The sequence below is a fragment of the Branchiostoma lanceolatum genome, chromosome 7 (genome assembly GCF_035083965.1).
Source record: "Branchiostoma lanceolatum isolate klBraLanc5 chromosome 7, klBraLanc5.hap2, whole genome shotgun sequence".
Lineage (NCBI taxonomy): Eukaryota > Metazoa > Chordata > Leptocardii > Amphioxiformes > Branchiostomatidae > Branchiostoma > Branchiostoma lanceolatum.
The window spans coordinates 8,833,129-8,846,854 of NC_089728.1; the positions used below are offsets into that span (position 1 = coordinate 8,833,129).

The 13,726-nt window shown below is 42.2% G+C and overlaps 1 protein-coding gene across 4 annotated transcripts in view; it reads right to left on the reverse strand.

Annotated features, from left to right (window-relative positions):
- Positions 1-3,220: 3,220 nt before the first annotated feature.
- Positions 3,221-13,726, reverse strand: part of LOC136439044 (b(0,+)-type amino acid transporter 1-like) — a 32,543-nt gene continuing 22,037 nt past the window's right edge. For all 4 annotated transcript variants that reach the window (XM_066434175.1, XM_066434176.1, XM_066434173.1 and 1 more), the window contains exons 7-13: positions 13,557-13,601; positions 12,510-12,633; positions 10,749-10,852; positions 8,242-8,338; positions 5,875-6,024; positions 5,507-5,675; positions 3,221-5,031 (exon numbers count right to left, since the gene is read on the reverse strand). In XM_066434175.1, coding sequence (XP_066290272.1) covers positions 4,964-5,031; positions 5,507-5,675; positions 5,875-6,024; positions 8,242-8,338; positions 10,749-10,852; positions 12,510-12,633; positions 13,557-13,601 — 757 coding nt within the window. In that variant the 3' untranslated portion in view covers positions 3,221-4,963. The remainder of the gene's footprint in view (positions 5,032-5,506; positions 5,676-5,874; positions 6,025-8,241; positions 8,339-10,748; positions 10,853-12,509; positions 12,634-13,556; positions 13,602-13,726) is intronic.

Genomic DNA, 13,726 nt, shown 5'->3' on the forward strand with positions numbered 1-13,726 from the left:
ACACCATCCAACTCACAGGTGCGCCTGACGCAATGTAATGAACGCATTCCGAATGTCACGGGCTGTGGGCTATACTTTGTTTGTTGAGCTGTACAGGTTTATTATAGGCCGTGAAAAGTTGGCATGGGGGACATGTAGATTTGCCCTCCTGACGAATAACACACTGCTAATAAAATTATTCAGCGGTAGAATTATTTGTCGAAAAATGCTGTCTGAATCTCTGAATTCTTCGAATAAAAAGGGTATCATATGCTTTTAGATAGTGTTTAATTGGAAATATATGTGTGCTGTTAAACCATCCCAAACTTGCAAAATCCACTAGAATAAGAAAGGTTTCCCTTTTAACAAACTAAGAAAAAAGTGAGAAATGATCGCCAGAAGATAGTCACGTTTCATTTGACATTGAAACATAAGAGTAACAAAAATATGTCGATAGCGAACGGGTTGTGGAAATGCTTTCTACAAAAGTAGCATGCACATGATAAAACATCTCTTTCCTTCACTATCATGGTAGAATACGGCTAGCCCTTTTGCAGAGGAAAAATTGATGATGACAAAAACAATTTCATGAAATCGTGACTTTTATCAAATTATTTCTGACATATGGTGACCAGACTTCTGGCGAAATAGTGTCCATATGCTCCGTGCAATACATACACACAGGCATACAATTTGCGCCATCTCTTAACCATACTTTTCGTCAGAGTCCGTGCTAAGCTCATGACACGCGTGCGCGCAAAGGTTGTCAGTCCTACAATCCTAGTTGTATCAAACAGTCAAAATCAGACTTGAAAACACTGAAATGAACAAAATTATACAGACAAATCTTTAAAATTAGCAAAATCATACAAACAAAAGGCCCAAGTATTAACCCCTGGGGGACACCGAAAACTGCAATAAAGTGTTAGAATCTTCCATTGATTAACCATATAAGGGAATCACAGTCTCGATGACGGTAGCTCCGTCCGTGATGATGTTAGAGTCGACAACGCCCCATGACGTCTTGGAGCCCTTCTTGACGATGGAGGCAAAGGAGGACATCATCGGTGTCTGGTATCCAAAGAAGTCCACCTCGCAGAGCCAGGGTTGGTAGCCATTCCCGGTTTCCTTGATAACGAGACGCCAAAACCTCGATGTGGCCGAGAAGCCGCCAAATTGCTGCTGCACAATATTACGTGTGTCCTCGAGTTCTCCGAACACAACTTCTTGCCACTCGTATGGGTCTCCTTGGGGGGACGCGTCAAATCCGAATTTCGTCGCATCGTGGGTCCAGTCGCCATAATTTCGGAGTCTTATAGATGAAATCTGGTAATAATCTCCGAAATCGAAGACAATGTTCCAGTTATTGTAGTATCGTCCCTCTCCACCGGGATTCCACATGGTCCCTGCCCTTCCATCCAGAACTTTAGCGGCGTCGTACGTCACGCCATGGTAGACATGCGGGTTTCCACTCGACTCGATGGCCCACGATTCGTCCTTTTCGATCCATCCTTCCTTTGCTGGTTTGGTAGAATTCGTCAGCCGTAGTTGGAGATTTTCGATCAGCTTGTGGTCAGTAGCTGCGGGCAGGCGGTTGACCCCGACATCCCGGATGGCGATGAGCACCACGCTGTCCGCCGGGATCTTGTCCAGGTACAGCCGCATGTCCTCGCCTTCTCCCCGGGCCGTGTCGAAGGCCATGTGTCCCATCACCTGCCCGGTCGACTGGTTGAAGGTGACAAGATTGACGTTCCCTAGTCGTGAGGTGTATTCGACCCCGTTGATTGACACGACAGTTTTACCTTTCCGATACACCTTGTCGTCAATGCAGGCAGACAGGATGCTGGCGTGTGCCATGGAGGGGCTGCTCTTGGGTGATCCCTGGTCCGGAGAGGACGGTTGTATCTGGCTCATGTATCTTCTTATATCCTTAAGGTCGGTCTGAATCAGATTAAGACGGCCAACCATTGTCTTGGACACAGCTTCTTGTTCTGTAACCCTCTTGGAAAGCTTGCTGACGTCTTGTTGGAGACGTACAACGGGATCTATTTTCGCTGGAGCGGGCGCTCCTTCAACACGAGACAACTTTAGACCCCAAACTCCGATGATGGCGAGGGCCGTCAGCAGTCGCCCGGTAGCCATCGTGACTGACGTTTCACCGGCCCCAAGCCGCCCGGTGCTTCTTATATACTGTTGAGCAGGAAATCGAGATAATTACGTTTTCGTGGTGTTGTCGTTTGTTTTCGTTTCCATGACAAACTGAAACTTGTTTTCATCTAGGTGGGGGTTGTACCCTGTATTGAATTATCCTGATTAAAACGTTCGAAGTTGTTAGCTGTGTATGACGTAGGTTTGAATTTCTGATCTAATTCCAAGGGTGGAGATGAGTTGTTAGTCCATAACAAAAGGTTAATTTTTTTGCAGGCATAACGAATACCATTTACTGCATCACGTGAATCTTCCAGCGGTTAGAGTACATAGTAGGCCACAGCAAGTAAATTTAATGAATGAATGAATGAATGAATGAATGAATGAATGAATGAAGACATTTATTGCACACACATACCCATTGGGTTCAGTACAGGTCACAACAGAAAACATGATAATGAATGACGTCCTCCGCAAACTACAAATCTAATGCGAGAGCGCAAAAAAAGTGCACGAAGTGACACTAGTGTGGTAGCCTAGTATCACTTAGCTTACCAGGCTAGCAACTAGCTACACTCAAGGCTACCACACTAATGTCGGTTCTACAACTACCGGACTAGTTCCACTTCTACAACTACACCCATGGCTACCTCATTGGTGTCAGTTCTTCAAGTACAATAAAGGCTACCACATATTTTCCCATTTTCGGTATTTTCTTGTCATGTTCACCATCTCTGGAGAGGAACAAAATTTCTTCTTTTTTTCTATATAGAATAATCGAAAATCAATGCGCACGCGGATGTATCCACAAAATCTACTTGCTGCGGCCTTAACAGAATATTTGCTCCACATTGAACCGATTATACAGCCCCACCCACCTTGGTTAAAACGTAGAAATGCAAAATCAGAACCCAAAACTGCAATATTTCACCAACATGCAGCCACTGTCTCGTTGGTCGAGCCGATGATAATTGCCATGCTATCATTGGCTGAACTGCTAATTGTGATGACCAGTCAGGATCGATTCGATTGACTCTAAACCCTGCATGTCATGCCGGTCTAGGGGCAGAAAACAAGCCAGATGCAACCAAACTCAGTTGGTAAAATTAGATTTATTGGTACGTTTTTAAAACACAAATGACAGTTTTGTCCGCCGACACCACAACTAAATCTCGAAATTGAGACATGCACATATCGCAACCAACCAACCAACCAGCCAACCAACCAACAACGTGCACTACAGTAGAACATGTCACTTCATACATATTGTACACAGGAATGACACTGAGGAATACAAGCGTGATATTTCCAGTCGTTCTTCAGTAAAATTTGGAGCCGTTTCCTTCAGTTGTTTGACACCAATCCTTAACACATCCGTGCCTGTCTTTGTTTTAATTTCATATGCATACATGTTACTCGTTTAGATGTTTCGGTCCCACCTTCTGTGACGCAAGTCTTTTCAATATGACGTTGAGCATATCACAACAAGAGAACACAGATATTGTTTAAACAACTTACATAAACATACATTACATTTACAATCACATTGATGTATTTACATTAGTTTTTTTTTAATTGTTACTCCGACTGAAAGAAATAAAACATAAGAACTACCACTTACACAGAAGTATACAATAACATCTGTATATCATATCAAACTTTGTTTGTATGCTTATACCTATACTTGGAGTATTGTCAAAGACCATTGGTTTTAGTATTAGGAGGTACACGAAGGATTATCACAATAACATTGTCTCACAGCTGTCGCCTGAGGATTAAGTGTGGACAGTGAGATACCCCCTTTCCGCCGCGACCGCTTAGCGACCAAAGATTGGACAACGAATTTCAGAGATAGAGAACGCGTTCTTTTACATTTTGTGTGTGTGTGTGTGTGTCAAATTGTCTTTTCAATCATACTTTTACTTCTAGCATCACACTCCGACTATGAAATCAAAGGTCACACAAAATACTTTTCAACGTAATTAATTTTCGACGTAACAAATTTTTGGCGGGTTTTCTGGTGGTCAAGATGTTTTAAATGTTGGGAACCTAGCACTACCAGCCACAATGCTGTCCCCTTTGATTCACAATTTTGGTCGCTGTACGGTCGCTCAGCGATCGCCATCTAGGGGAAAGGAGGCATTCTGAAAGAAACATTCTACCACACCACCTGACAAATGGAACTCACATTCATATCGACCACCACTCTGACTATATAGTTGTTGTTGTTGTTATAGTCTGGAAAGAAATATCATGTATTACGTGCATTCGATTTAGAAAACTTCAAGAATCTTCATCATTTTAGAAGCTTATAAATAGGAAGGGCGCACCAAATAAGACAACAATATACATCTACCATTTCCTTCATTATAATATCGCCTACAACTTTTATCAATCACATGATTTAAAATTGCCGTACAAACTACAGTATTACAAACATCATAAAAGTGAAGTGCAAAAAGATGTCACCGTGTTACAAAAATATTCCAGTCAAAGGAATTATCATCGTAAAATATCTTCACTGTTCACTGACACTGGACAAGTTGTAAGATAAAAGTTGAGGATGTTGGTTTGTATTATATCCAGCTAGCTGACTATACACACCTGACAACAACACCTATACCATTAATAGGTAAAATGTACTAGGTCAGCTATGAGGCCATTCCGTGTCAACCCAAACGACTGGGTTTGACAAAAAGAACGACATTTGGAAGTCACCGGCGCGACTTGAGATCCGTCGACATGTTGATAACTCTACGGCGGCCATCTTTGATGACGTGACGTTCGGATACCTCGTCGTGATCAAAAGCGCCACCTCTTTCCTTGCGTCGGGATTTCACCCGAGAGGTTCCTGCTCGGTTGGAACCACATCCATGATACACTGCAGTTGCCTGGTTATTGGGTCTGTAAGAAAAAAAGGAGTATCAGTATCATCTATTACCAAATTGGCAGGTGACTTTCACCAATGAGGAGGCTCCATTTTCCATAACCATCGGCCATTATTACCCCATATTGACCAGTTTTTGCCTTTCTAGGTTTGACTTTCCATTGAATCACTTCAGTTGAATCTAAATAGTTTGTTCCCAGACTGCGTTTTAAAAAAGGATCTGGCTATACTACTATGACTTGATTAAAAGATTTATATGGTATACAGGACTTGTCTCACCCAAGTGACATGTTTATATATGATAATGGCCATATCGTTATAACGCTTCGCTCACTCGGTGGTTTATTCGGTGGTTATAGGAACCAACCATACCCTATGACACCGTATACACCTCAAGGCGGGCCATCAACCCTAGTTTTTGCCTAAGTGGAAATGTGTGTCTAATAGATGTAATATACGTCTTCTATACAAAGGAAATGACGTCACCCTTACCCATCCACTTTGGCGAAACCTTGTAATGTACAAAGGGGATGTAGAGCAGGAGCCCAGCGAAGATGAAGAGTAGGGCGTACAGGTACTCCAGGGCTGGCTCAAAAATGACGGGAGCCACCACCAGGTAGGCTGACGCCACCGTCACGACAATAGCGACGATGATAGGGACCTGTGAAGTTCAAGTAGTAGCAACAAAACAGCGTCAAATGCGGGACATGATCAACTGATGGCATGGTTTAGGGAGGACATAAAAGTAGTTAATGCAGGGAACCGCCTTTTAGAACAACAAGACAAAACTTGTTTTTCAACGGTGTTTGAAATGTTTGGTCTTCGTATTTAGGCATTTTTCAACAAACACAAACAGGCACCTTGTACGGTCTGGGCATGTCTGGTTTGGTGAAGCGCAGGACGATGAGGCCCAGGAACGTCCCGCCGTAGAACATCCAGGCCGCGAAGCTGAAGTAGTTCACAAGGACGTCAAAGTTGGACGGTAGAATCATCAGCACAGATAGCACAGCCTGTAACAAAGAAGACGAGAATAACTCTGTGTTTGTGGGATCCAATGCTTGTAATGACGACAGTTCTTGATGCAGGGTTTATCTCAAAACTGTGGTCAGTAAAGCCCGTTCCACACATAGCCGACCATCGCCTCAACCTTCTGCAAATTAGACTGAGAGTAATTTTTCAATTATTCGTGGACAAGGTAATCTGTGGTTGGGAGATGGTCGATAAGGTTTCCTACTACTCTTTAAGTCGTCTGCACCAGCTGACTATGAATTTTGACAAATCAAACAAGGGAAAGTCATATCATTCTCAGATGTGACCAGAGGAGCAAATTGGAGCTAGAATAGAATGGGTTCCATGCTACTGCCAACACAGCGCCGACCCTGTGGTCGGGAGCAAAGTCGTGGGAAGGTACTGAATGTGTGACAGGTCAGCAGCACACGAACCACGTTTGGTGGGGTGGGTGGTTGGGGGGGGGGGGGGGTAGTATGTTTGCAAGCACTTCAGTCTCAAATGTCTTTCATGCAGGGCACATATGCCCAAATGTTTTGAAGTTTCTATCGAGCATGCGTCTGTACTGATATTCGAAATGGGAATTTAAAATGATCAGGGGAGCCTTATTCATACCCAAGTGTTGTTTGCTTCCTGTACAAGACGAATTAGCAATTGCCAAATTAATTAAGCAGGGGAACAGCATGGATTAGTCAGGGGACCGGAAAAGGCACACAAATTATCGTTTTATAACGTCTGTAATTTCCTGTGATAATGAATCAATTAGTTCGGAGAGCAAGGTTGGTATGAAATATTTCAAGTGAAAACAAACGACCTGACAACTTTAACCATTTGTTATATTCTTATGTCTCAAGACGAATCACTCATTTGCTGGGTATGATCCACTATTGTAGGGGATTATTTTGATGCATTTATTATGCGTGCAGGAACGTTTGGTAAGTATCAGCTGCAGGCGTTTCAAGTTCAAGTTTCAAGTTGATTGTCTTCCCTGCACAATTTTTGTGGGCATTTGTGAGCTAAATATATTGTCGGACCCTTTCTTATTGACTTTGTCTTATTATACTTTCATTTCTAGCCGCCAAATGAATCGGTAAACATTTTCGGAAAATGTGCCGTCATTGGTTGGATGTATTGCGACACAGTTGAATATAAATCATTATACTGTGCAGAACCTCGCCTATACAATATACCTTGGGGAGGCTTTGCTAAACCGGGCTGAGGTTACCACATTTGTGGGCGTGGCCTCTAACCAGCTGTCACCCAATCAGAGAATCGTCTGAATGTTTTCTGTAGGTAAAGACAATTCTCTGATTGGCTGACATCTGGCTATAGAGGCCACGCCCACAAAAGTGGAAACCTTAGCCCGGTTTAGCAGGGACTCCCCAAGGTATAGGCCGCGGGCAAAGCTCTGCGTATGAGAATGGCTGTGTATACATATCAATATACAATTCTGCGTGACGTCTACCATCTGTTTGAAACCCTCCACTCTCTACATACCACAGCACAGGATCTAGTGTTTCAGTATTGATTGCCCTCTAAGGGACTCAGCAGCATTAAGACAGTACCATTAGTCTAAGCGGATATGAATAATGTACATGATTAGTGGCTGTATCGGGATACAGATGTCCAGATGAGCTGCCATTATTTTTATATGATGTTCTCTGTCGCAAGTCCCTCTATATAATGACCTTTTGCTTTTTGATGAATAAGTGGATAGTGTCTGATACTAGTAATTAGCCGTGATACATAGCCTTGTCTCAAAAGTTAGTGACACAAGTAGTTAATCATGATCGAGGACACTTGAGGACACAACCATTGACCATCTAAGTGGACAACCCAAAAAGTATATTGCGATTGCTTTAGTTTATGATTAAGTAGTTTATTAAAGTATTGATGAGTAAAGATTATAGGCTTTGGTGGTAAATAAGGAGCAGTAGTCAAAGCATATAATCCTATTGAATGAGTTCTGATATTTTGCGATACCAAATACCAGTAGGATACGGCGGAAGAATGGTAATGCTTTTGAAATGGCATTGCGCATGCGTCTGTATCAACGCAAAGTGTTTTGGGGATCAGCTTAAATTTTCTCGAAGGTTTTTTTTCTGACGTAACAGTTGTATTCAAGATTGAGACCTCAATAGAGCGATCTATTTCTGGTGTTATATATAAGTACATGGCGCATGACGTTTTGTCATAGAAGAAGCTGAGAGTTCCCTTACGTTGAAGACGAGCGCAGGTGAAGGTGTGAGCCGCCTGACGTGGACCATGGACAGGATGGACACCATGTGACCCTCACGGGCAGCCACGTAGCACAACCTAGCGACAGGAAATAGTATTGCAAATGTTTTGGTAAAAGAGTTATCGTTGATCTAAACAAACTGTGCAATTTTATTCAGAAGTTATAATAGTTTGAAAGGTTTTCTAAATAGCGTTTCCTACACGATCCCAGTATTGTATATTCCTTTCCATTTGCATCTAGAACCCACATAATGGTTCTTCATCTTATCAGTATCCTCAAGACTAAGGGGATTGCGCGAGTAAAGATAGCGTTTGGTGATACTAAGGCTGTTCGACAGGCTTGGCTAATGGAAGGAAGGAGTGATGTATGTTGGGAATTGTTTTCAGATAATTCTTGTGACCGAAATGATACGCTTTGTGGCATGTATCAAAGTAGTATCAGTGTGGAGTTAAAATACTTCTGATCATTATGTGGGCGTGGTGACAAAAAAAACGTCAGTGGATAAATCATATCTGAAATGTTGATGGCAAACATGATTGATAAAATGTAAGGATTTTTCTCCGCAGGATTCATTACATGTATCTTTTAAAACCATTTGAACAATGAAAACCTGATTTGAGGTAAGCCATGTGATAAACATTCATTTACGTGTAAACATTACATGATAAACCGTATCTATATCTAATGTGTCAAATGGATTCGTCCTAGAAATGTTGAGCATTTCTGTACATGTGATTCCGTATGATTTGCTAACATTTGGTGTCTGAAACTTTGATCAGTTAAATGTTCCACTTACTGTACACTCATTTACTTCTCGTGGTTTTATCTCGCGGTAGCAGAGAAAAGGAGGTTTTCACTCTGTTTTACATTTGCGGTTACAAACAGTTCTGTGGTACAGTAGCAGTACATTGGACACGCTTATTCGCGGTGCCGTGGATTCGCGGCGGGAGAGGTCACCGCGAAAACCGCGAGAAGAAAACTACCGTGAAAGTTTCAAGATGTACTGTATGACATGTACAAGGCAATGTATCTGTCAGTATTGAGGAATGTATCTGCCATTCATATGAACATGGCATCAGCCAAGTTACGATCGCTTCCACGTTCAGGGTCCCACCTGCTGCTGGCACGGTCGTGAATTATAACTGTGGCCCTGATGTCGCTATGAAATGTGTCAAATTGTTGGTAAGATAAGAGGCTGTAGATAGATCTGACGGCTGCAAATAGCGCCAATTACCGTTATCTCCTTCCTCCAGGACTGCTGTCTTAATATGGGGGCGCGCTGTTGTCTTGGAGCCGGTGTTAATTACATGAAAGATTCATGGCGACGTGCTACATTACCTTTCATGTAAACATCAAATATCCTCCCGATTGTATAGATCTACGGAGCCGTTCATGCAGAATAATTACTGGGTACACTCACCGAGCACGATCGCACACTCCGGGGCTACCACTACATGTGTTTACATGAGAAATCATCTAGTGTAATAAAGTCATTCCGTGTGTGCAGCTAATGTCGTACAATAACTGATTGTGATATGTATGAGAACTTCAATTTTCATACACATAAACATAGACTTTCTTGTTGTAGCCGATAATGTCAGTGATTTTGACACATTCGCGTGTGCAGTTTCGAATTCCTGTCATGAATAATTTGATACAGTAATATAAGGCCAAGGAAACATGATTAGGTGATGTTGAATTTTCAACAGAAAGTGACATAGGGAAATGGGTATAAATTTACTTTGTGCACGTAACAGCGGAGAGCAGCTTCTAGTCGAAATGGGTTCATAATTTACGGATGAAACATTTACTGTGAATCTGCAATGCACCCCTAGTAGCGATAGATAGCGTCAAAAGCTACTCGTACATTCTCTGGTATGTTGCTTTTCCGACCTATTAATTATAATTGAATATTGGTATGTTGTAACATATCAATCCCTGAAAGTTTTATCTTTTCGTGAAGAATTATGGAAGACAAGGACCCGGTCATATTTATCGTACGGTCGTCGTACGATGATCGCAAACTGTAGGCATTCGTGGGATAGTTGGACATGTGTGGTGTAAAAATTCACCTGTCTTCTAACGGAAAAGGCTGGCTTTGATCCTTGTCGGTGGTTGATTTTGCCACAGCCTCCTTGAAAAATGCTGCGACATCAAAATCGTACGACGACCTACAACGAATATCCTTTTATACCATAATCAGTATTTCAATTGATCTAAGTATAAGTTTTTTTAGAAGCTTTTAATGACGACGAATGATTTTAAATGTCTAGTGATGTAACGTTGTGTGAATGTCAGAGCAATTCAGGGCCCAATTCTCGGGGTCCTGCTGAATAAAACCATTCTTATCATAACCGTGCCGTATAAGTAGACGTTGGTTAACACAGAAAACTATTTTCCATAACGGTAACGTTACCATCTGCCATTCCTCCACACATCCCAACAGATGTCTAATATCGTGTCGTTATTTTTAACAAAGTACCGTACCTTCCTGAAGTGAAGCACGTTCCGTTGGCGGCCCCGAAGGTAGAAAACGCCACTGACAGCGGTATTATCCACGCCATTACACCCAGCGTCCGAGTACCCAGCGTCTGTGGCACCGAATCAAAGAACATTAGCACAACTGATGGTTAAAGATATGAAGATAGATGGGTTGTATTAGGAGCCAGTGGCTGTGATTGATCAGCAGAGGTAGAGCACCCTTAACGCCCGAATACGAGGTAGAGAATAGCATGCCAGTATTACCTCAAAATACATTATAGTGATTATAAAGTAAGCAATACAGGTGCACTACAGGAACGCACTAATAAACGTCGGTATTGACAATTACCAATGGCAATCTGTCACAATCTAGGGGTCCTATACGGTTTCATAGTTCTCCACTTGATTCTTCGACTCGGCGTTTCACATAAACCCAAAAAGACTATTCAGAATACACTCTCAGTTACTATCGACAATCACCAATTGCAGTTCGTCACAATTTGAAGATCCTATACGTTCTCAAAGTTCTTTACTCGGTGATTTTTCGAGTACGTTTTACATAAACCTCAAATACTCTATCTAGAAGACACACTCAGTTACTATTGACAATTACCAATGGCAGTTCGTCACAATTTGGAAATCCTTTACGGTCTCAAAGTTCTTTACTCGGTGATTTTTCCAGTACGTTTTAAAAAACCCTCAAAGACTCTATTCAGAATATACACTCATTTGCTGTTTCTAAACGAGGAGCGAATGGGTTACACACGAGGCAGAAATAGGTTGTGATAATTTCACGAGAGCGTTTATCAGGGGCGCAGGTGGCGCGGGGTAGCTGTAAATATCCTGATGTAAACGGCTTGAGAGAACAATTTCTGGTGAAAATGGGTACATAATACACACGCTTTAGATGGAGTCTACTCAGTCATTTAGATAGTTGCTTTTGCCGAAGCGGACTTGCGATGGGTTCCGTAATGTTTGGTTACTTTTCATTATATGATTCCATGTAATGTACATTTGCAGGCAAACGATTACGAACATTCCAGGCTGTCACGTTTCAAAAACAGGCGTCAGTGAGATGATATACATATGTATAGTTACATAACTATGTATGACGAAATTTACGCTCTAAGATAGACCGAAATCGTATGTTATTCTCGGTGTGTGGATGGCGCGTCGAGCCAGTCATGCGGAAATGCTCAATATACATAGATTAACAAATCAGCCCTCGTTTTTATCACCCAACGTTAAATCACTGGTATTCACACGTGTTTTTACGACTCTCCAATGAATAGCCAACATAAACTGGTTATACAGGCTAAATGACGCAGTATAATCTCAATGGAAGGCCTACGAACAGTTACCCCTTCCGTTGCCTGTACGGATAGCCTTGGTTTGGATCTTTGTCGGATCGGTAAAAGGTGTCAGAGAATTGCACCAACATCCATGAGCATATTTTTTTTCATTCGCATGGCATGGTCATAGAATTCACCGTTCAAAAGGTCATCAGTCCCTAGATGTAAGGCATAGTTTGACGTGTAAGTCTATTAGCGTCCATAATCCCGAAATTTGACCGCAGTTTGCCGCTCATGGCGGCCAAATGTGACAGTAGAACTAGTAGAACTGCAGCCGACAAAATTTGACACCCAAGATGGCGGCAAAATCATGTGACCTGTGACATCATATGCAAATGATCCACGGTAAGATTTGCCAGGCATATCTTACGAGGGCAGTGCACAATACAAAACGTGAAGGTCATTTGGCACTTACAGCCGCCACTGCAGGTGATTCCAGCAGCTCGAGAGGCGACATGACGGTGAAGTAGGCGATGTTGACCAGCAGGTAGCAGCCTGTGACCAGCGGGATGCCGACGATGATGGACCGAGGCAGGTTCCTGCAGCAGGGTCAAAACATGGCAGGTTATATACTCATGCCTGCAGACCTGTCATACACGTAGATTCGTGAACAGCATGATGTATTGAGTGCTTTATATCGCGTTTTTAGTATCCAAAAGCCGATGCCTGGTATGGAGACCGTTCTTCGCTGAATGAAAAAAGATGAGGAATGGTGTACCAAATGTATTCAATGAACAGATGGTGTTAAACGATTTATACAGAAGGCTACTGAGGTTATATATCATCACATGTGAATCTATTCTTTTCTTTTCTCTGTAATCATAAGATAAGTCTGATAAGGGCACGGTCGCATACGTCGTAATACCATCGCACGAGTGCAACTTTCTCGGGATAGTTATGCATGTGCCGTATGGAATTCAGGGATCGTCTTGTTACGGAAAAGGCTGTCTCAGATTCTTGTCGGTGGTTGTTTCTGTCACAGCCTGCTCCAAAATTCTACTGCATCAAAACCGTACCACGAACTACGACAAATGAGATCGCGCTCTGAACAGTTTGGTGACGATCCTGCCATCATAAACCATCAGCGATATAGAGAAATTGATCACGAGCTACTTACGTCACACCGGCATCAGGTGCGCTGCATTTGATATCTTCTGCCCGCTTTCAACCTCTAAACTTTATCTTCAACGAAACGGCTTCAACTCTGGCGATATCCATCGTAACTAAACATCGAACGTCCCTTTATGTGCCCATTGAAGGGCAATTCAATTACGGGGGCTGCTATTGTATGCGGCGATGTATTTTCTTGGCTTACCTGATATACGGTTACAATCTTGCAGAGGGAATAGAGTGTCCATCAAACGGTATATCTTTTGAATAACATGTCAGACGGAGAAGGACAGTGTTTAAATTATAAACTACAGCTAGAGAAACATTACGGGGTAACACAACTGGTACTCACACGTAGGGGTTCTTGATCTCCTCTGTGACGAAATTCAAGTTGTTCCTGTAAAAAAAAATAAGGTTAAAGTTCCTTCACAAGATAGTTCTGTATAGGTACTTATCTTAACACTTTTATTTTCTACACATTTTAGTGTTAAGAAGTTTGAAGCTATCATACGTCTTATTTTC